This window comes from Eulemur rufifrons, chromosome 17 (genome assembly GCF_041146395.1).
Source record: "Eulemur rufifrons isolate Redbay chromosome 17, OSU_ERuf_1, whole genome shotgun sequence".
NCBI classification, from domain to species: domain Eukaryota; kingdom Metazoa; phylum Chordata; class Mammalia; order Primates; family Lemuridae; genus Eulemur; species Eulemur rufifrons.
The window spans coordinates 80801971-80825235 of record NC_090999.1 but is presented as its reverse complement, the minus strand read 5'-3'; the positions used below and the strand labels follow the sequence as shown (position 1 = coordinate 80825235).

The window sequence follows — 23265 nt, the reverse complement described above, 5'->3', positions numbered from 1 at the left end:
ACTTAGGGTATTGGTGGGGAATTTAGTCTTGTGACTGAAAAAGCCTGTCATCCCCTTCTGCTGCTCTGCACAAAATAGACACTATTGTAAGAATTTAAAGATACACTGTCCTCACTGGGCCTTTATTTGGCGAGATTCAATGAACGCACCAGAAAGAATCAAAAATCTCTTCAAAATTACTATTTGATTATTAAGCACCTCATGTCAAATTATCTAAGACATTTAAAAAACAAATCTCGTTCACATGCATGCAACATCAAGGAATGGCTTCCTCCCAGTTTCTCAGGATTTCTATGTCCACTGGCAGGGGAAAACAAATCCTCAAGTGGAAACAGAGAAAATAGCAGGAGTGTAATCAGACCTTAGCTTTAGCCCTCTTTCCTACCAGTCTATCTCTTCATGAGCTAATTCATTGCTGGTTTGGAACACCCTCTGACTGGGTTAACAGGGTAGTGTTACTGCCCTTGAGGGTGAAACTATTTAACTCTGACAGCTGACTGAGTCACCCCGTGATGTTAAATCAAGACTCCTCAACACAGGGCGAATTTAATGCTGACAGAATTATTATCACATGTCCTTATCTTAAGAAAAGGCAAGGTTGTATAAAAGCTTCCATTCTGAATTGACTTTTTTTTACTCCCTGACTAAAAAATCAGTGTGGGGATTTTCAAATTGTTATGAACTGGAAAATATTTATGCATTGCTTTGTTGATACAGCATTACCAGTGGGATGGAAGAAACCTAAATCACACCTCTGAAGTGACTTCACTTTGGTTGAGGGATGCACGCTAGACTTCGTCAAAGTCTAGTGGTTTTGTGATCACTATTAGGGAACCACTTATCAGATATTACTCCATGTTTAAAGATAATTATGCCAAAAATTCAGTCATTCATACTCTAGTCAAAGGGTCAAGAAGAGCTGCCATACTTTTACACAGAGAGAGATGCAAAAGTTACAAAGAATGCTCTTCATTCTAGTGTAAGATGAGAGATATCCTTACCCATGAAGCTATTTTCCACTCTTGAAACAATCATCTATATTCATAGTTAAGGGAAAATTCATCACTTTCAGGATGTGTTATATCTATTTTTATAGATATAAAATGCTAGATAGGATAACTTTTTAAAATACTAAGTAAAACAATTACTTTTTCAGTTGTAAAATTGGAGATACTAAAATACTAGCTGGTGTTGACAAAAAGCTAAGACAAATGCTATGATCTAACAACGTTATTTGCCTACCACCTTCAACCAAAAGTCCAAATCCATTTAGAATTCATTCCATTGGTTATCATGACATTCACAATAGTAAATACTCAGGTCCTTAACACTTCCGCCAATTGAGGAAGGGTAGAAGAATAAAGAGAAAATAAGTAATTACAACCTTAATGGTGTTCTTTTAAAAGGTAATGAGTGACTTTTTTTTTTATTAGGCAATCTCATGATCTTATGTTTTAAAAATAATATCCAGAAGAGAGGAAGAGATCTTTTTCTCTTCAGCTTTTTTCAGAGACAGGGTCTCACTGTGTCGCCCAGGCTGAATACAGTGGCATGATCATACCTCACTGCAGCTTCCAATTCCTGGGTTCAACAATCCTCCTGCCTCCCAAAGGGCTGGGATTACAGGCATGAGCCATTGCACCTGGCCAGCAGGCTTTAATTTCTATATAGGTTTTTGTAAAAGAGAAATTTCTACTTGATTTGTTTGATCCATCACATTGGAATTCTTGTTAAAGAATTTCGGTATCTAGTATCCCCCTATATTAGTAGTTCCACAATCATATATGTACAACATTGTAAGCACAATCTAAATATTACAAAAAAAGTTTTTAGAATTGTCTTGGATTCACAATTTACATTTTAGGCAAAGGGAGATTATTTCTTAATAATGACATTTGTTTTTCTCTTATACATATTATAGAAAACCATCTCTCTTCATGGTTTAACGATATATTTCTGCATAGAACACTGCAGGGTAATCTTAATCTGATGTCCTTGGCTCCCCAAAACTTTACTCATTATACAAATCCAGCTATTTTAAAAATTCTAAGCAACAGCTTAATTTTGGGTTTTGACCAATGAAATGTGAACATCTAAAATGATAGCATGAAATAATGCATTAGTTTCAATTAGCCTGATGAAGAAAACAAGCAGTGCTAATTTCCTTTTGTGTACATTTTTAAAATGGGAAATCTTCACAAGTGTTAGAATTTAGATCAACCACTTTACTTAAAAATGTAAAGAAGCCACATAAAAGTATAAATCCTGACAAAATTTCATAAGCACAAGCACAAGAAAATTCAAATATAAAAGAACACAAAGAAACATAGTACTTCAGAGATAATATGCAAGATGATTCAGAGATGACCCTGTGCTCTCTCAAGAGTGTTGTAAATTGTATTTCTTTTTCACAGTTTATTAAAGGCCAGAGGGAGGGCGAGGGAGACAGAGAAATGACTCACAGGAAATATGACTATGTGCATTTTATCTACACATGCATTGCAAAAGTCTAAGGGAGAATACGCAAATAACCACCTGAAATAAAAACAAGTCATTTCTGGCTAGATGGCCCCAAAGTGACAAACTGGTACTTCAACTTCCTAAAATCAAAAGCAAACAAAAGCAAACAAAATTTGTCTAACAAAACAGAAACACATTTTTTTCATAAAATATGTACTATGAAAAATAATTGTCTTCTTTTCGGAATCTATATTGCCAGCCAAACAGTCTCTATACCAGTGTCTAGGTAACTTCCACCCATATGTTCTTGATCTCTAAGGAACTGCCAGGAGAAACAATCACCTCCCAGATGCTAACCCCAAGAAGACGGCCCCATAGCCTGACTCCATGGGAATTTGCTTGGCCTAGAGGTAGAGATAATGCAACCCTACATAGTATTTCAAATAGGTTACTCAAAGATTACTGAATTTCTCTATATGCAAGTAAACCATTTTTGATCAGGTCAATTAAGTCTGTTCCTTATGAGGGAGAAGAATGGAGTTCCTCAGTCTAAGAACGGAGGGACAAAGTCACTGGAAAGTCTATTATCTATAACATGTTTGTGTCCGTATAGATCAAAAGGTACCCGTAACTTCTATATTAAGATCAACAGTGAAACCTAAACAAAGAAGCAGTTAAAGCAGGTAAATAAAAAATCTGATGAGACTTTGAAGGAGCAGTTGTTGAGACATTGGGAATAAAGAATTATTGAGGAAAGATAAATGTATCACAACATGCAGGCAAAGTTAACCTCGAATTTGGCTCTGATTCCATGGCAAATGAGCCTAACTGCATGACCCTTGAGTCACACCTGATGCAAAAATAAAAGGGGCTACATTTTGCCAAAAAGAAACACTAAGGAAGTTGTTTCTAAGAAGCACTGGGGGAAAGACTGCAACTACCAGTTCTGTTTTTATAAATAGCATCTTTCATGTCCCTTGTGGGCTTGTTATGGTGCCTTCCAAAAATACTGCCATGCAAATTTCATTTCCCAAAGCACTCCACTATATAATAAAATGCTATTATTTGAGGAAAAAAGGGAAATGATCCAATAGTAAACATATAATGGAGCATACCAAGTACTGTATAATGAAAAAGAAAAGTTCACAAAACTATATTTTTCTTTTACAAGCAAATAATGTTAAATTATGCCCCCTATGTTATATTTTCCGCAATTAGGACGTGAAACAGTCATCCTGTTACTATTGATAATATTAAAATTGGCCGTGGATTTTATTTTCACAGCAAGCTGCCTTAGCCCAGTTGAATACTACCAAGGGGGAGAAGAATGTTCCTGGCCTATCTGTGCCACGGGCATTCAGTCCTTCCAGTTAGTTGTGGCTCTTGGAACAATCTTCCGAGGCAGCTGCTGGGGGTGTGCACTCTGCACTGGCCACGACTCCAAGGCCCTCAGTGGGGAGCCTGTGCTCTCTCCTGCCAACCTATGCAGACAGCAGAGATGCTGAACAGGGTTGCTGAATTTTAGAAATTTTGGGAACTTCCAGCCTATGGAGCTCGCAGCACTGGTTCATATCCTTATGTACTTGGAAAACAAACAAGCATCACAATAATACTCTTTACTGTAACCGAACTATACAAAGCAGGTAAGGAATGAAGACAAACCTAGGTCATTAAAAATGGTGCACTGTCAATTTGAAACTACCGCTGGCTGAAACATTTACAAGTTCACACCACATTACAGTCACAACTTACTAGCCTCCCATTTTGCATACCTCAGACAAATGGAGCAAAGCAGTCCTGGCTAGATCATAGCATGTGAGGGGCAAAGAATGTGTCTGAGCCTGTTAGCCACCCAAGAACAATGCACGTCACCATCAGCAGCAGACCCTTCTCAAGTGTTCCACGAGACCTGGCCTCTTTCCCCCTTTGCTCTGTGCGCTCCTGGCCCAGTGACTTGGCTCAAGTGTGCTGAGCTCCTCCTTGCCTCACTGGCTTCAAATAAACAAACCATTACCTCTTCCTGGAATGCTGTTCTTCCCTCCTTCCCGGGCTACTCACCCTTCTCACCTCAGCTGCAAAATCAATTTTCCAGTGACGATTTCTCCGTGTAGATTCCATCCCTCTTGCCCAGTCCCCAAAACAGGTCAGAAGCTTTACTAATTACACAAATGTAATTAATAATTATTTGCTAAATATTTTTTAAATGCAGGTCTTCCCCTGCAAGCTCCTTGAAGCAGGACAGTGACAGTCTCTGTCTTCCTTTGCTGTATTCCTCCTACCTAGGCCAGTGCCTGGCAATCAACACAACTTTGTTAAAAGAATAAATAATACTTTAATTACTAAAATGTAAGTTTTCAACCCTCCAACACATTTCAAGATAGTTATTATGGTCCACATTTTACAAACGAGGTAAGTAAATTTCAGAGAAATTGATTCAGGTTTGCACAGCTCGTAGGAAATGGCGGAACTCAGACTTGAAAGAACTTTCTCACTCTGAAGCCAAAGGTCTAAGATCAAATTAGTTCATCAAATTAGCACATGGCCCACAAACAGCAATCAAGCCGTTCTACCTCTTCAACAGAACCTCATGATGAGAAGAATTAAGATGAAAACTGTAGATGTTCTTTCCCAACATAAAACTAATTTTTTTATACTGATTTCCTGCTGTTGGGAAAATGAGTAGCTTACAATGACTTATGCACATGGACTGAATACTTTAAGTGCTTTCTCGAGAGTAAACAAAAGAGATGTGAAGTAAAAAAGACACTTACCATAATTCCAGTAAGCAAACAGACTCCTTTCCCACAGTATGTGTTAGGTACCATGTCTCCATAACCAATGGAGAGAAAAGTTATTGATATCAACCACATTGCTCCAAGGAAGTTGCTAGTAACATCCTGTTGATCATGGTACCTGAAAAATAGCAAATAAAGCCAGTCCTTTATAATTCATTTCTAGTATGATAGCTTAGGGCAGTTTGATTCAATTCAATATATTCACTGTACCTTCTATAAACTACTCTACTTAGAAGTTTTCAAAGCTGGAGATTATAAGTAAAACTGAGATTCCATCTAAGCAATCTAAGAGACATCAGGAAGTGCCTCAACTTTAAAAATAATCTGAAACTATAAAATATGAAAACTGACTCTCATCTTGGCGTAACATGATCCACACACATTTATCTTTGTAGACTCCTCTGGTCCCTGCCCAGTGTCTCCTCACTCCTTGATGCCTAGCGATGTGCCAGACTTATGAGACAATATGCAGTTGCCCGATCTTAGTCCACACCTTTGTAGTGAAAGGAATCATGCTGTTCCCATTGCTTGGATTGTCCTTTGTTACATTTATTTCCCTAATATCGGCTAACTCCTCAGCCTTCAAAATAAATTCAGGTGGGAGCCTTTTCTGTCGACTGTTGTCCCCAGCGCCTCCCCTGTGCTCTCTGGGCATCCTGTGCCTGCCTCTGTCACGGATGACACTGTAACGGTCTGTCCACCTGGAGGCCCTTTGCTAGCCATCCCCCTTGAAAACAGAGCCTGCACCTCTGACCTCAGAGTCCCTTCCCAAGGCCAGAGTGTTACAGAAGTTGTCTTACAGAGACAGTTGCACACAAAGAACTTAATAGTCAAAAATAGGGAGAGGGATACAACTTATCCTGATTATTATTCGAGGTGTCAGGTTTTACTGGTGAGGAAGAAGGTTTTTGTAACAGAAACAGATATCCTTTCACATTTTGCTTGAATAAACAGTACTAAATAGTAACCCTGTGCCCATGAGGTGGACACTGGTTTCCACCATGTATACCCCTACAGCAGCAAGGCCATGTGAGTTGTCGCCCTAGAAGAATTTGCTCCAGATACGTGTTCTGTGTAGTCATGGGGTAGGGTGGCCCTCCTCCGTCCTTATGGCAGTCAGACCCCCGACTGTGGTCTCTAGAGGACCTTCCTTGCTTTTCAACCAACTTTTCCCTCCCTTCTCCTCTTTCAGATACCACTAGGAGGGCTTTCCTGTCCTCGTTTCTTACTCTACAAAGTATGCTGACAGCTGCCTGGTAATCATCACCCCCTGGCTTCACTCACTGAATCCTTCTTTCAACTCAATGCCCTGCCTGTGCTGCCAGGGCTGCGGTGGCGAGGAGGCTGCTGGCCAGAGCCCCAAGATTAATCCGAAATATTACAACCTACACTAGGCCATCACGTTCTCTGTGCTTTTTTTTTTTTTTTCTTCATCTATCACTCATCTCATGCCAAGTCTCCTGCTTCTAAAACCAAAATTCCAGAAGACTCATGAGTATAAGCTTTCCTCCAGAATATCAGTAGATCTTACACTCGATCTTTGGATACACAAAAAACTCATGCTTATCACTTTTGTACCTTTGTCTACTTCCAAAGAAGTAAGAGAGAAGCTAAGAAGTGCTGTTTCCTGCTACTTTGGGCCAGCGCAAGAGAAGCTCCGAGCTGGAGTGAATGGAACCCCAGAGTAAGGAGGAGTGGGGGCAATCCCTGGATCTCCTGAATCAAAGGAAAGGGCACAGGAACAGACAGGCAGCCCTGTTGCAGAGCATCCTGCAAGTTGCTGGTGGCAGGAGGACAGAAACTTCCACTGTTCCATATCCAAAGAACAGTCAACATGACCTAGTTGTGGAGTCCCCTCTTCCTAGAATATCCTTGTGGAGAGACTGCCATTGCCAAAGGGGAGGTCAAATGTATTCCTAGAATTCCAGGAAGACAGATGAGTGCATTTCCCCTGAGAATCTTTGTTCTGTCATGTGTAACAGCCTAGGAATAGGCTGATGTGACTAGTGCTTTGCTCAGGTACAGTATGAGCTAAGCAGGCTTCTGTGGACTGCTGGAGAGCCTGCCTTGCACATGTAACCGAGCTTCCAGGGGAGAATGTGATTTTCATGTCAAGACACAACCCTCAGAAATGAGTTTTGAATTATAACCCATTCATGAGCTCTCTCGTAAGTATTCCTCACCAAGCAGTTGCCTAAAACAGAGAATAAATACATTACCCTGGCATGAGAGCATGGGCTCCACAGGAGAGGGGAAGCAAAAGAGTTCATTTCCTATTCAATTCTAAATTGTGAGAAAAAGTTTTCCTCTTAACAAAGCATGATTTATACACGGATCTGATACACTTGAATTAATCTAATTCCCTGATACATGTGTATGTACACATATTTACTGAACACTCATTATGTGCTTAGCACTTAACTTGCATTTTCTCATTTAACATAAAATGTTTTTGATACATGGACAATCTTTGGCTGAAACAGTTAAATTCTTCACCCTTTCTATATCAGCAAAATGTCCTTAGACACTTAGTTTCTAGACGCTTAGAAAATGTGCCTGTGTCTGAGTGAAATCTCCATTTCAATTTATTTTTACACTGCCATTGCAAGTGACCAGAACACTATTATCTGCTAGGCACATAGTTTTTGCAAGAACAACTAACTACAAAGCAAAGTTTTGAGATTTCATGCTATAAACAAAGGTCTCTAGGGGCATTCTCACAGCTGTTGCCTGCAAGGAAATCTCAACTTTGGCATGGGTGTGAAAGTCTTTCTAATTTGTTCTTCCTGTAACACTTTTTATATGATTTTCAAAGTTTGGATCAGTAAATGACTGAAAATTGCAATGGAATGCATCCACTGGAACATTTGAGCAAGCTAACTCCTCTTTAGTTCCTCATCTTTAATAAATGTACACATCTTAAATACACAAATTTCTACCATCCTTATTTGACAATTTGCCAAACACTCTCAAGAAATATGTCATTATATCATTCAGTCAATATTTATTATAGGCTGTGCATATTACACTGCATCAGAGACTGTAATTCTGTATTGAAGGGCCCTAATTAGAAACAAATACCTTTCTAGGAGCTCATATTTTAGGGTTTGGGATTCAATGGTAAATCATCCTTTTTGCTTACGAAATAATAAACCTGCCTGAAAAATAGCTCAGAATAGAAAAATAACATCTCATACTAATGTTTATGTTACATTCAGACATACTTAGTTGTGAATAGTCAAGATGAGGTAATTAAGGACCAAATTAGATGCTATTAGAATAATCACCTAATTTCTTTTTTAGCAACTCAGGAACAAATATTAGACTTATCAACAGGATGACATTACTTAGAGCACCCCTCAGGTTTTTAATTTATGCCAGATTCATATAATTGTGAATGATGAATATGTACCCTTTAAAGTTTAAAAAATTTCAAAACATTTCTTATAGTAGAAACTCATGTCACAAACGAACTCAGACAATTCCAACCTTCTTCTCCACACAGAGAACTGTTCTGAGAAAGACATGAAGAAATGACTCATGTAGGAAATTGCAAATTTTGATCAATTTTAATACTGGTTTAATCAAAAATACATTAAATAAGATTAAAATTAGTGCAAGGAATGAATGTCTGATCATCTTAAACTTTTAAAATAAGGACTTCAGGGTTTTGGCAGAGGACTCTTTGGACTGTATTACAGCCCTGGACATGTAAGAGACTTAAAGATTGTGAGATCAGCTTTAAGGTTTTAAAAGAAGGAAAATACTCCTTTTCTTAGTTTCTATTTCTTATTCATTTCTTCATGCATTGCTAACTGTGGATCTAGCACCGTTTCTTAGATCAGAAATACGACAGCTTTCTACAACGTCTGTCAGAGTTCACAGGAGTTACCTTTCCTGGGGAATCAGATCACTGCCCTCTTCCCCGTGAGCAAGGTACCTCTGCCCAGCTCCCCTGCCTGCCCCAGCAGCTCCCACGCTAGCAGCTGGCAGTGAGGCTGTTCTTCGCAGCTCTCTTTCTCTGCAAATGCACGGCCTTCTGCCTGGAAACCTTCTCCCACCTTTCCAACCCTGACTTGTGCTTTGAGAATCTGTTTGTGGGGCCTCTTTCCCAGACTGTACATAGCTTTTGGTCGGCAGGATACTCTAGGCTGGTCCTTCCTCTGTATCCCAGGAGCATCGTCTTGTAGCTGTCTCTAGCACCATACAATAAATGTTAACTTGGGTCATAAGACATGTAATGTATAATTTGCTCATCTAACATGCCCTTAGAATTGAAATTATGAAGAATTTGAAGATAAAGACTATGCCTTATTCATTGTTGTATAGTCACCAGTGCTTACAAAAATATATCAGGAAACTGGTGTTTATTAAATTAGTGTGACAATGGGAAACATGTCCTCGACTTGCCCTAGGCCACATGCGAGGCCTTCAGGATCACATACACAGAGATACAAAAAGGGGATAGAAGTGATTCTTGCTCACCAGTCAACACAAATTGGATTTGTCATATGTTCCAAGATCTGTGTGCAACTTATAAAAGTATTTCTATACCTGTAAAAAATAATTCAATCAGGGTTAACGGCTGGCAAAATATGTTCATTAATCCTTCTCTATTCTACTATTAATATTAGAAATAGCAAAAAAATATCTCAAATGTCAGCTCTGGTCTCAAATGTCAGCCTTAGTTACACAGTGAAAAGTATTATGGAGATTTAAATGCATGTGATCAATCCACCATCAATTCTCTCTCCTGAAATACCACTAAAATGATAATAAGGCAATTAAAAAAAAAAGCATAAACCCACAAGAACAAAGGGAAAGAAAAGGAGACATCAGTGAACATGAAATTACACATTCTTATATGAATGAAAGTATATCTTGCTTTCAGCCATAATGGAGCAACAGGGAACTAGATTTATACTTTCTCCTGAAACAATTAAAAAAAACAGATAAATTACCTGAAACAATGGTTATCAAGACATTGGCCATAGCAGCAGAGGACAGTCATTCCTGACAGATGGAAAATAACCAACGTGAGCTATACAATTGCCCCAGTTTATGTCTAAAGAGAACCTCCAGGATGTAGCTCAGGGAAGAAAAGCAGGCAGATCCTAGAGGTCTCCCTGTGATGAAGGAGACAGATGGAAATCTAGGGAGGCCAAAAACCAGAAAGGAGAGATCTGCACAGAGGCCAAACTAGAGATCTGCAGAAGGGGTCTGCCTGAGTATTGAGCCGAGTACTGATCAGTACCCAACTGTAAAACTACCCAAGGCTGGAGAAATGGGCGCACTGTGTGTAAAGTGATACAGTATCACCTGAAGATAGACTTTAGCAAATGGTATACTATCAGGTGAAGATAAGATTGTGCTAACATAGGTATAGTATGTCTAGGTATAGTATAACTAAGGATATAAGTACAGGCATACCTGGAAGATATTGCCAGTTTGGTTTCAGATCACTGCTATAAAGTGAATATTGCAGTAAAGCAAGTCAAATAAATTTTTTTTCCCAGTGCACATAAAAGTTATGTTTATACTGTAGTCTATTAAGTACGCAATAGCATTTTGCCTAAAAATAGCAACGTACATACCTGAATTAAAAAGTACTTTAAGATTCTTTCTTCTGTTTGATCTACCCTGCTCACTGCTGGTGGGACTGCAAACTAGTGCAACCCCTGTGGAAAGCATTATGGAGATACCTTAAACAGATTCAAGTAGACCTACCATTTGATCCAGCAATCCCATTATTGAGCATCTACCCAGAGGAACAAAAGTCATTCTATAAAAAAGATACCTGTACCCGAATGTTTATAGCAGCACAATTCACAATTGCAAAGATGTGGAAACAACCCAAATGCCCATCAATTCATGAGTGGATTAGTAAATTGTGGTATATGTATACCATGGAGTATTACCCAGCTATAAGGAATAACGGTGATATGGAGTCCCTTCTGTTCTCCTGGATAGAGTTGGAACCTATCCTATTAAGTGAAGTATCCCAAGAATGGAAAAACAAGCACCACATGTACTCACCAGCAAATTGGTTTCCCTGATCATCACCTAAGTGCACATTTGGGAATAACATTAATTAGGTATGGGACAGAGGTGGGGGATGGGGGGGAGGGGATGGGTGTATACCTATATGATGAGTGCGTTGCGCACCGTCTGGGGAATGGACACGCTTGAAGTTCTGACTCGGGGGGATGGGAGGGACATGGGCAGTGTATGTGGCCTGAACTTTTGCACCCCCATGATGATAAGCTGAAATAAAAAAAAAAAAAAAAGAGAAAAAGAAAAAAAAAAGTACTTTACTGTGCAAAAATGCTAACAATCTGAGCCTTCAGGATCTCAATCTTTCTGCTGGTGAAAGGTCTTGCCTCGATGTTGATGGCTGCTGACAGGTCAGAGTGGTGGCTGCTGAAGGCTGGGGTCGCTGTGGCAGTTTCTTAAAATAAGACCACAATGAAGCCTGCCACATCAATTGGCTTTTCCTTCTATGAAAGATTCCTCTGTAGCATGAGATGCTGTTTGATAGCATTTTACCCACAGAACTTTTTTCAAAATTGGAATCAATCCTCTCAAACCCTGCTTCTGCTTTGTCAACTAAGTTTATGCACTATTGTAAAGCCTTTGTTGTCATTTCAACATGTCCCCAGCATTGTCACCAGGAGTAGATTCCATTTCAAGAAACCACTTTCTTTGCTCATTCATAAGAAGGAACTCCTCATCTGTTCAAGTTTTATCATGTGATTATAGCAGTTCAGTCACATCTTCAGGCTCCACTTCTAATTCTAGTTCTCTTGCTATTTCCACCACATCTGCAGTTCCCTCCTCCACTGAAGTCTTGAAGCCCTCAAAGTTATCCATGAGGTCTGGAATCAACCTCTTCCAAACTCTTGCTAATGTGCTATTTATATTAACATATAACTTGTGACAGCTTCTACAACAGCCCTTGCTGCTTCATCTTACACTTTTACGTTATGAACACTTCTTTTCTTAAATCTTGTGAACCAACCTCTGCTAGCTTCAAACTTTTCTTTTGCAGCTTCCTCACCTCCCTCAGCCATAACAGAATTGAAGAGACTTACGGCCTTGCTCTGGATTAGGCTTTTGCTGAAGGGAATGCTGTGGCTGGTTTGATCTTCTATCCAGACCACTCAAACTTTCTCCATATCAGCAATAAGGCTGTTTTGCTTTCTTATCATTTGTGTGTTCATTGGTTAGCGCTTTTAGTTTCCTTCACTTTTCATTTACATTCACAACTTGACTAACTGTTTGGTGCAAGAAGCCTAACTCTCAGCCTATTTAGGCTTTTGAAAGGGCTTCCTCACTAAACTTAATCATTTTTAGCTTTTGATTTAAAGTGAGAGAAGTGCAATTCTTCCCATTACTTGAACACTGAGAGGCCAATGTAGGCTTATTAATCGGCCTCATCTCAATATTTTTGTGCTGCAGAGAATAGGGAGGCCCAAGGGGAGGGAGAGAAATGGGGAACAGTAGGTTGGTGGAGCAGTCAGAACACGCACAACATTTATTGATTAAGTTTACCATCTTATAAGGGCACAGTTTGTAGTTCCCCCAATGACAACAGTAACAAGATCCCTGATCACAGATCACTGTAACAGATATAATAATGAAAAAGTTTGAAATATTACTAGAATTACTAAAATGTGACATAGAGACACAAAGCAAGCACATGCTACTGGAAAATGACACCAATAGACTTGTGTGACACAGGGTTGGCACAAACCTGCAATTTGTAAAAAATGCAATATCTGTGAAGCACAATAAAGTGAAACATAACAAAATAAGTTATGTCTGTATGCGATAAACCCCAAAGGAACCATTAAAATAACACATCGAAGAATAATACCTGATAACCCAATAAAGGATATATAAGATGAAACACTTAAAAAAAAACAAACATAATCCCAGAGGAGGCAGAAGTAGAGGGAAAAAAGGAACAGAGGCGAGATAGAACACATGGAAGACAAACAGTAAGAGGAGAGTTTTACCCAAACATATCTGTAACCACGCTAAATATAAATGATATAGGTAATCTCAATTAAAAGGCACAAATTGTCATAGAAGCCATGGAAAGTTCACACCTTGGAGAAACCAGGCATCACACAATGGGTAGATAAGATTCAAAGCTGAAACCAGGAGAACTGATTAAGCCTAAGTATGTGGAATGACGGATATCCAGGTAAGTGCCCGGCCTGGTCCCACCAGACAACTAACAGGAGATAGGTTTATTGGGGGTGGAGGGGATACTCAGGGATTTGGGGCCCAGCTAAGGGCAGAAGAGATGTTTGGGGCTGAAAATGTGAAAATTAGGTTCAAGTTTCTAAACTGAAGAGCATTTCTAGTTTCCTTCCTTCATTCCCCAATACCTGATCCTAATTATTAGAACTTGCTAAAGAATATTTTTCTCTGGAGAAACAGAATTTCTGAGAAAAAAACTCATGTATTAACATAAAGAACTCCCTAATGAAAAACTTGGCTTTCATCCTACAGTACTTTTTACCAAACAATAAGCCCCGTCCCCATACAGAACTTCCAACTGGCTTCCAATTGCCATTCTTGAATAAGAAAGAACAGCAAATGATCAGCATGCATTTGAGGTATGAGTTCTGTAGAAAAGATACATATACACACAAGAAAAAATAAAGAGAAGAAAGCAAACAGAAGAAACTTGAAACAATGCAAGGTGATGAGGGGACAGGACTTCTGAACTCTCTAAATTATATCATGAAAGATCTCAAGGAACAGGTTCCATCCAGAAAAAAAGGATGAAGAGAAAAAGTGGACTAAAACTCAGAATTATAGTGAAAAAATAACCATAATCTCATTAGAATATAAGTTGGCAGAAATCTCCCGGGAAGTAGAAAAAGACAAAAAGAGAAGGAAAAAAGGAGAACAAAAAAGATACCTTCTCAGAATCAACGCAGAGAGTAGAATGACTGTTTATCCAGAAGGAGAATATAAAAAGTGGAAGAAAAGAAAGGAGAATGTTGTTTTATTTCTTTGACAGGAAAACTAGAAGGTAGGCATCTATCTCCAAAAGGAAGATTCTACTGAGAATCCGCATACAGAATAAGAAAAGGCCTATGTGAAGGCAGATCATTGTAAATTTTAAAATATCAGGAATAAAAAGATGATCTTAAAAAGTTTCAAGGAGGGAAAATAATAGCCCAGAGCTAAATATTTAAAATGGTTGCATCTAACATTATTTGTTTAAATTAGTTAGTGTGTGCGAGTGTGTGTGTGTGGTTTATGTTTTGGGAGGGAAAATGAGGCAGCAATCAATTTCTCCTGGTTTTGTAGAGGGGAAGGATGGAGAATCTGGGAGGGGGAACTGAACAGGTGTAGCTCAGGCCCTCCCTCTGCTTGCTTCGCCCACAAAGCAGGTGTACTTGGTTTTTTATGTGGTAAGCTTCCCCAGGACAGAGGGCGACTCCCTCAGGATACGGGGGTGCACCTATGACTCTTTCTACTCCAGTGGTGACTTATCAGAACATTAGGCAGCCCATTTGGCTATAGGGCACGTGGTGTATCCAAATTGCTTAACACCATTTATGAAGCTGATATTTCTATGTCTACCAGTTTCAGGCCCACAGAGGTAAGAAGAGTATGATAAATGATCTCCTTCTAAACTCCAACTATGTGCATGTAGTTTCGATTTAGAGGCAAATCAGAGAGTCAAATAATTAAAACCTATGCGCATAAAAAGAAGTCTAAAAAAAGGCACATATCTAGGTTTGGAGGAGAAAAGTGCTGAGTGTCAATGGCTCAAAAAGAAACATGCATTTCTCATTTGCCACTGATGGATATGAAACATGTTCACCTGGAAAGTGTTTTTTAAAAAAAAAAAAAACCTATGAAAAGCCCCACCCTCAACCAATTAAGCCAATTTCTCTTTGGGGAGGACTGTGACAGAGATTTTTTTAAAAGCTCCATAGGTGAGTTTAATGTGCTATTAAGTTTGAGAACCATTAATTAGCTTTATTTCAGGAGGAGTTCCTCATTCAACAACATGCTGAACATCTACATGTATAAAGGAACTTTTGGAGGCCCTGAGACTATGTAGATGAATAAAAATAGTGTTCATGAGAAGCTTAAAATCTAGTAAGGGAGAAAACTGGTTACAAGGAATAACAAGGTAATACACAAGTTGTAATAAATGTGAACACTAGATGTAAAGAGCTATCAAGAAAATACATATACATATAAAACAGATTGAAAGTGATGACATGAATGTCTACTATTATAACACTGACACCTAAAATTATAGTTTTAAATTCAAACAAAATGTAAAATCCAGTAAGTCCAAACACTGCTGAAACTACTCTAAAGTGTATATGTTGTAACTGGATGTATGAAACTACTCTGAAAATAATTTATGGAAAGTCCTTTAAGCCCAGAGTGTGATATGTTCCAGTCTATATGACCTTCTCATTGTCCTCTCTCTGCACAACTACTCTTCTCCCTGCCACCAAGTCATGAAAACACAAACATGGCTGAGGGCCTTGAGGATCCCAATACGGTCTTCCTTTAACACAAGTAACCAAGGAAAAGCAGCAGAGATAGGCAGTATGATGCTACCTCTAGAGCCCAAATTTAATTTAGGCAGAAGCCAGTTTGAATTTTCATAAATTATGTAACTCATTATTAACTCTAAAATATCAAAGTGAGTTTTTTACCTTAATTTTATTTTGCTCCTTTAACTGTGCACATTTGGAATTTTTTCCTCTCTTTTCATTTCGAAAAATCAAAAAGCTAAACACTTCTCTGTCTCTCTCACCCTGTATGTGTGTGTTTCATGGGGTGTTCGTGGTTCTGCAAAAGGTCTGATTTCTTTTCATTTGTTAACCTCGGCTAATTAGAGTTTCACTCACACTTCGGATACAGAAAATTTGCCTTTGTGTAGAGACCATCAGTGGATATGTTCCAAGAGCATAAGTTTACTTTAAAATAAAGCTCAAAGACCCTAAAGGAAGGAAAGGGATGATAGAACACATATCGGTGTTTGAACTTGAGAATTACATTTATCATGTTTCCCTGAAAAGATGACAAAGTTGTTTTGTTGTCTAATTCTATTACTCATTTATGTGTTTCATTTCGTATTAGAATAAGTGACTTCAGCAATGATTTATCTGTCAATAAATTAACAGTCTTAGATCTCATACCTATATAATTATTTGACTACTATCAATGTTATTAATAAAAATATATTGGAACACAGATAGTATCAATGATGATTTCCCTCCAATTTACACACTAAATCATCATTAAAAAATTAAATGTCTATTACAACTGAGCAAAAATATTTTATGTACATATTTAAAATGGATTTGGGTCTAAGCTAAGAAAATTGTCAACAGATTTTTGGTATACATAATACCCAGCAGGTCAATCCAAGGTCAAGTGGGATGCAGAGCAGTTCTTTGTTGGGTGGGAACATCCCATGCCTAACAGGACATAGAGAACAAAAAAAAGAATCTCCACTAATTTCCACGACACCCCTGGAGGCTGTACTACCCCCCTTGAGAACCACTGGTCTACAGCTTCAGGGCAGCTGGGACTCTAGTAACGGCCATCACAAAATTTGAAGCTGGCATCATACCAACACATCTGGAGAGCAGTGAAACCAGAAAACCTTGGAATTTGGGACAAATGCCTGAGTAGAATTATATTCTCAAGCCCCTGTACTCCCCAGGCAATCAAGAAAATATCAAATTCTAGAACAATATTTTAACCATGACTAACATTTCTGACCACGTTTCTCTTTCCTCCTGTTTCTTTCCTAACTTCCAAACCAGCAAGCATTTTATGTGGGGCAACCTCTATTCACTCGGCTCCCGCTGTGTGCCAGGCAGGCATCCTGCACAAACGGTGAGCTCCTCCAAAAAGGGAGGCTGGAACCCCAGGAGACAGATGGAGCTATGCTCCATCAGGCCCAAAGATTCCCTTATTCAAAAGTCAATCTTTCAAAAACACTTAATATAGTCCATGTCTCATGCGTGCCAGGCTCTGCTGATAGCAGAGAGAGTATGTCTACACTGGCCTGGCGGGCTCTATTTTTAGAAGCCCCCACCATGGTTTTCCATAATGGGTGGCAGCCAGCAGACAGACTCACTGCTCTTCCCAAAGGCAAAGAACGGCGTGGCGAGCAGTCACTAGGTGGCAGTGCCACACCAGTTTATCCCCACGGCCGCTCTGCCAAGTTCCGCCCAACCAGGGCCAGAGAGGGGCCGTGAGGGGACGTTGTGGGTGGGAATACCCAGCAGTGAAAGTCCCCCGTCTTGGGCACCCTGGACACAGGCAGTGTTCCACATGGGAAACAGGAGTCATGACTGAAGCAAACAGGTCCCAGGCTCCTCCTACACCAGCAGCCCTGGAGTGCGACCAAGAACTGTAAGGGCTCTTCTAAGGGGTGTGTGTGTGTGTGTGTGTGTGTGTGTGTGTGTTTCTGTCTGCCTGTCTGTGTCTGAATGCTGAATCCATTTTAGATCCAATCTAAGGTGGACCTGAGGTGGCAGCGTATCCCCACGCTTCACCCCACATCCTTACATTCTCTAGATCAAAGACAAGGCCTTATCTCCTAAATCTGTAAACAAAAACAAAAACAAAAAAAACAACCAACCAACCAAGTCCCTGGGGATATTTTTAACTAGGCGATGTTGGAGATGAACCAGCATTTGAAGATGCAGAGGATGTTAGAGAAGGCATAGAGGCCTGGGTAAAGGGACTGAGAAAGGTGGAAATCTGGCAGTCCTGCAAACAGGACTTGGGACATGAATGTTCACCAGCCGGCTGCACACAGCAGGCTTTGGCATGTATGGAAGCCTGGCTGGTGTTGGGTCCCTGCCCTTTTCTTTATAGCCTTAAGGAACAACAAGGAAATAACAAAACAATTATAAGTTTAATGTATATCACTAAAAAGGCTTGTGAACAATGTGCTTACTATATGACACCAAAGATTTTATCTATATGTTCTTTACTGTAAACACACATACCTTTCCCTACAATAAATATGGAGATTTGGAGAGGTTCGAGAGCTCTTTGAAAGGAAAAGAGCCTGTCCTCCTCTTTCAGCCTGGGATTGTGGTCTGGAGCATTCTGCCTTGCTCTGTGACACTGGTAGAGACACTACACGATCTCTACAATTGGTGACCCCGACGTGATTCGGCCAAATCTCGTGTGCAGAAGTTTCAATGGACTAACGGGGAATCCCAGTAAGGAACAGTCCCAACACTATAAGGGGACGGGGACCACTAGTGTAATACTAGAGGGGGATTTTATCATTTAATTGTGAGTCATGGGTCAGGAACTTACTAAAGAACAGAAACTATATTTTAAAACCTTACAACAATTATTAAAAGCAATTCAGTGTACAGTGGAACTGAAGGCATTGCAACAATTATTACTTTCAGTTTGTGAACATTGTCCTTGGTTTCCAGATGCGGGTACTCTTGATCTCAAGCTCTGGGAACAGGCAGGACAAGTTTTAAAAACACGACTTGAACAACGTCTTATGACTAATGTCACTCTGCTGACAACGTGGAGCTTAGTACGTAATGCTCTTTATCCATTATGTATAACAGATCGTAATGATCCAGATCGCCCCCTCTCTGCTATAGTGGAGGGGGCACCTCGTGAAGAAGCAGGGAGCCTATTGATAAATCTGAGCCTCTGATGTCTTTGGATTCTGATGAGTCAGATGAAAAGGAATTGCCATTGCCACCGCCATTAAAAGAGCAGGATGAAGTACAGCCTTCTGCCCCTGTGGCTTACCCTCCTCCTCTGCCTCCTGTGCCACGGCCAGGAGGCACTTATCATGCACCACCTCCATAGACTCCACCCCACCTAAAGTATTTTCAGAAACTAATTCGGGGGCACGACCCTCCGTGATCAAGGGTTGTCTAAAAGAAGGGTTAAAATCAGGAGACCCTGACGCCTTCATGGCCGCATCCCCTGGTGTGGTGAGAAATAATAGGAGACGACATGAAACTCTCCCTTTTACTGTGCTTTAAGGAGCTAAAAGAGAGTATCCGTGAAAATGGCCCTCAATCTCCACTTACCACCAGTATGGTTGAGGCATTGGGAAATGGATATGAAATGACTCCTTTGGATTGGAAAACATTAGTTCGTGTCCTAGTTTCATCAGCAGAATATACGGTATGGCTTATGGAATATAATGACTTAGCTATTCAACAATCCTTACAAAATTTAGATCATGGAATACCAATTACTGTCGAAATGTTACAAGGCAGTGGCGCCTATGCTACAGTTTCAAGCTCAAGCCCAGGCTGATGCTAGATGGTCTGTTCAGTGTTCAGCCTTCGCCATTCAAGTGTGGAAACGTATCTCTATTGGTCAAACACAGGGATTGTTTGTTACTATAAGACAAGGCGCTACTGAACCATATATTGATTTTATCAATAGACTGCAAACAGCAGTGGAAAGACAAGTGCCTAACCAGGATGCTGCTAAGCTTCTCATCCTACAATTAGCTTATGAAAATGCTAATAAGGATTGTCAAACAGCATTAGCTCCCATCCATATCTCCTCCTCAGATGTAGGAGCCTTTACTAAGGCCTGTCAACACGTGGGCACTACTGCTCATTTAGCTCAAACCTTTGCCGTCATGGTGCAAGGAGGTGCTTGCTATAATTGTGGAAAATCTAGCCCTTTAGCAAAAAATTGTTAACAATCACGGAACAATAACAAGAGGAATAATTTTGGCAAAGAAAAACAACCTTCTAAAACCTGCCTGAAGTGTGGAAAGGGCAAACATTGGGCTTATCAGTGCCCACCTAAATTTGATAAGGATGGTGATCCCATACAGGGAACCTTGAAGGGGGCACTCCCTCAAGCGCCCTGAAAAATGTCTGGGGGGTAATGGCTAGTCAGGCTCCTCCAGCCCTGGCCAACGAAATACCATTGCTGACCTCTCTGCTACAACCACCCCTTGGACCTCTCCAGGAACTCATTCAAGAACAGCTAAAAACCAATCATATAGAAGAATTCAGTAGTGCTTGGAATACTCCTATTTTAATTATACCTAAAAAGTCTTGAAAATGGAGACTATTGCATGATCTTAGAGCTATTAATGCTGTTATAAAACCTATGAGCCCTCTACACCCTGGACTGCCCTTCCTAGTTATGATCCCAGAAAACTGGCCATTAATAATCATAGATCTTAAGGATTGTTTCTTTAATATTTCCCTACATCCCGATGATAAAGAAAAATTTGCCTTTATGGTACATGTAATCAACCGTCAAGAATCAGTAGCCACAGCCTGAGCAAGAGCGAGACCCCATCTCTACTAAAAATAGAAAGAAATTATATGGACAGCTAAATATATATATAGAAAAAATTAGCCGGGCATGGTGGTGCATGCCTGTAGTCCCAGCTACTTGGGAGGCTGAGACAGGAGGATCGCTTGAGCCCAGGAGTTTGAGGTTGCTGTGAGCTAGGCTGACGCCACGGCACTCACTCCAGCCTGGGCAACAGAGTGAGACTCTGTCTCAAAAAAAAAAAAAAAAAAAAAAAGAATCAGTAGCCAGATATCAGTGGAAAGTTTTGCCTCAAGGAATGATGAATAGCCCCACCATCTGTCAATATCTTGTTCATAAGGCCCTACAGCCTGTTAGACAGATGTTTCCAAATACAAAAATATTTCATTACATGGATGATATCTTTCTTGCTGCTGCTACCACACAGGAAGTTGAACAAGGCTATAAGAAAGTAACCCAAGTTACTGGTGAACAAGGGTTACATATTGCACCAGAAAAGGTGCAAACTTCTACTCCATGGAAATATTTAGGTTATATTGTAACACACAGAAGTATTCAGCCACAATTTACAAAAATAAGTATTCCTCAACCTCTTACTTTAAACTCGTTACAACTGCTTGGACAAATGAATTGGGTATGTCCCATCCTAGGTAATACTACAGAGGAATTAACACATTTATTTAGCACTTTAAAAGGTAACTCCGACTTAAATTCCCCTCGCTCTCTCTCTGAACAAGTATTACAGGAATTATCATCAGTGGAGGAAAAATTACAAGGTTGTTTCTTATCTGGAATTAACCCATTTTATCCCATTGATCTTTTCCTCTTTAATACCAAACATAGCCCATCTGGCCTGTTAGGCAGTTTACAACAGAGTTATACTGCTTAGAATGGCAGTCCTTACAAAAGGACTTTTAGTAAAGTCACAGACATGTTAGTTCATATTACACAACAGGGAAGGGCACGCTGCATTCAGCTTTTGGGACATGACCCACTGTGCATATATATTCCTTTAGACCAACAAAATGTGAACACTATTAGCACAAAACTTAAAATGGCAATGTGATCTTTCAGATTACCTTGGACAATTACTAATTCATTATCCTTCATCCAAATTATTACATTTTTTTCCAAACTATTCCTATCACCTTGCCTAATATTTTACAATCTACCCCATCACAGGTGCTAAGACCATCTTCACAGATAGCTCTGGCAACACAGACAAAGCAGCCATAGCTTGGAAAGATACCAAATGGAAATTACTTATATAAGAAAGGTTTCCAATCCATTCAACAAGCTGAAATTGGAGCATTAATATGAACACTAAATACCTTTCCTAACATCCCTATCAATATTATTAGTGATTCTCAGTGTGCTGTACATGCTCTCCAAAACCTTGACACTTCCTTTATTAAGGACATATCTAACAGAACTTTATTACATTTATTTATTAATTTGCCTACTCTATTTTCTAAACGATGTCATCTACTTTTTATTGCACATATTAGATCACATACTTCCTTACCTGGGCTGCTTATGGATGGTAATAATTTTGTCGACAGTATTGTATCTAATCAATTATGTCTCCTTGCCCAAGACACTACAGCCTTTCAGCAGGCACACCTAATACTGGAGATGATGGCTATACTGCTATGGATCGTAGACTGGGAAAACATAATTTTAATCAATTAAATCAAAAGAAAGTGTTGGTTAAAGACTGGGTTAATAATTTATGGCAAGGACCTTTTCCTGTATTGAAATGGAGTAGAGGTGCAGTTTGTGTTTCTCGGGAAACAGGTCCAAAGTGGGTCTCTGAAAAAAGGGTGAAGCTATACCATGAGCTGGAGAACACCGGACAACCCCATCCCACAGGTGATGAATCTGACCCTGGAGCAACAAAGGGCAACGTTGACCAGGACGAGACAAGCTCCTGATGTGACCTGGGGACAACTGAAGAGGCTTGATCAAAAGGCAGTAACAATAATTAGAAAGGCTGGGGCTGCCCCAACAGCAGAAGAGCGATTTTTGGCATATTTGGCCATCTTAGGTGAGGCTTCTGAACAGGTAGGACGATGGTTTCTACTCCTTCTAGGCTGGTCATTTGCTGTCTTCAGCAGGTGCCACAGTTTATTGGAGTCATTTGTAAACCCACCTTTATTTCATGTGCTTACATGGTGGTGCTTACATCCTCCTTTGTCTTCTAATGACACAGGGTGGACTGGTGGCGTTTGGCTACCACCATCAGGACTACTAACATCACATACTGAATGGTTACATAATAATGATCCCATACTGCCAGCAACCCTCCTATTTGTTTTTCCACCTTACCAAATGTTGAGGGTTGTGTACAAATTATTCCTCAGGAATATTTATATTATTAGACTAAGAGTGGCAACAGTACAGCTAATTTAACCTTTATCTCTGCTTTAACTGTAAATACAACCATAAATATCAATGTTATAACTTTTACTCCTGACCTGCCCATTTGCAGACCAAAAAGAGATTAGAGATATAAATTTTATTCAGTACAATGGACCCCATGTAGAAGAGACTATCCTAGAGGATTAACTTTGTTTAATAATCGAACTTTATGGGATTGGGGACCTCACGGGAAACGACATTCTTCAGGTAAAGAATTGGAATTTGGCAGCTCATCTAAGTATTCCATTACTTGGAGTGAACCTGGATTATCAGGTCCCATTCT

At 39.7% G+C, this 23265-nt stretch overlaps 1 protein-coding gene across 1 annotated transcript in view; it reads right to left on the bottom strand.

Annotated features, from left to right (window-relative positions):
* Window positions 1-23265, bottom strand: part of KCNN2 (potassium calcium-activated channel subfamily N member 2) — a 143421-nt gene that overhangs the window by 22814 nt on the left and 97342 nt on the right. Inside the window, exon 5 of the mRNA XM_069492803.1 lies at window positions 5232-5373. Coding sequence (XP_069348904.1) covers window positions 5232-5373 — 142 coding nt within the window. The remainder of the gene's footprint in view (window positions 1-5231; window positions 5374-23265) is intronic.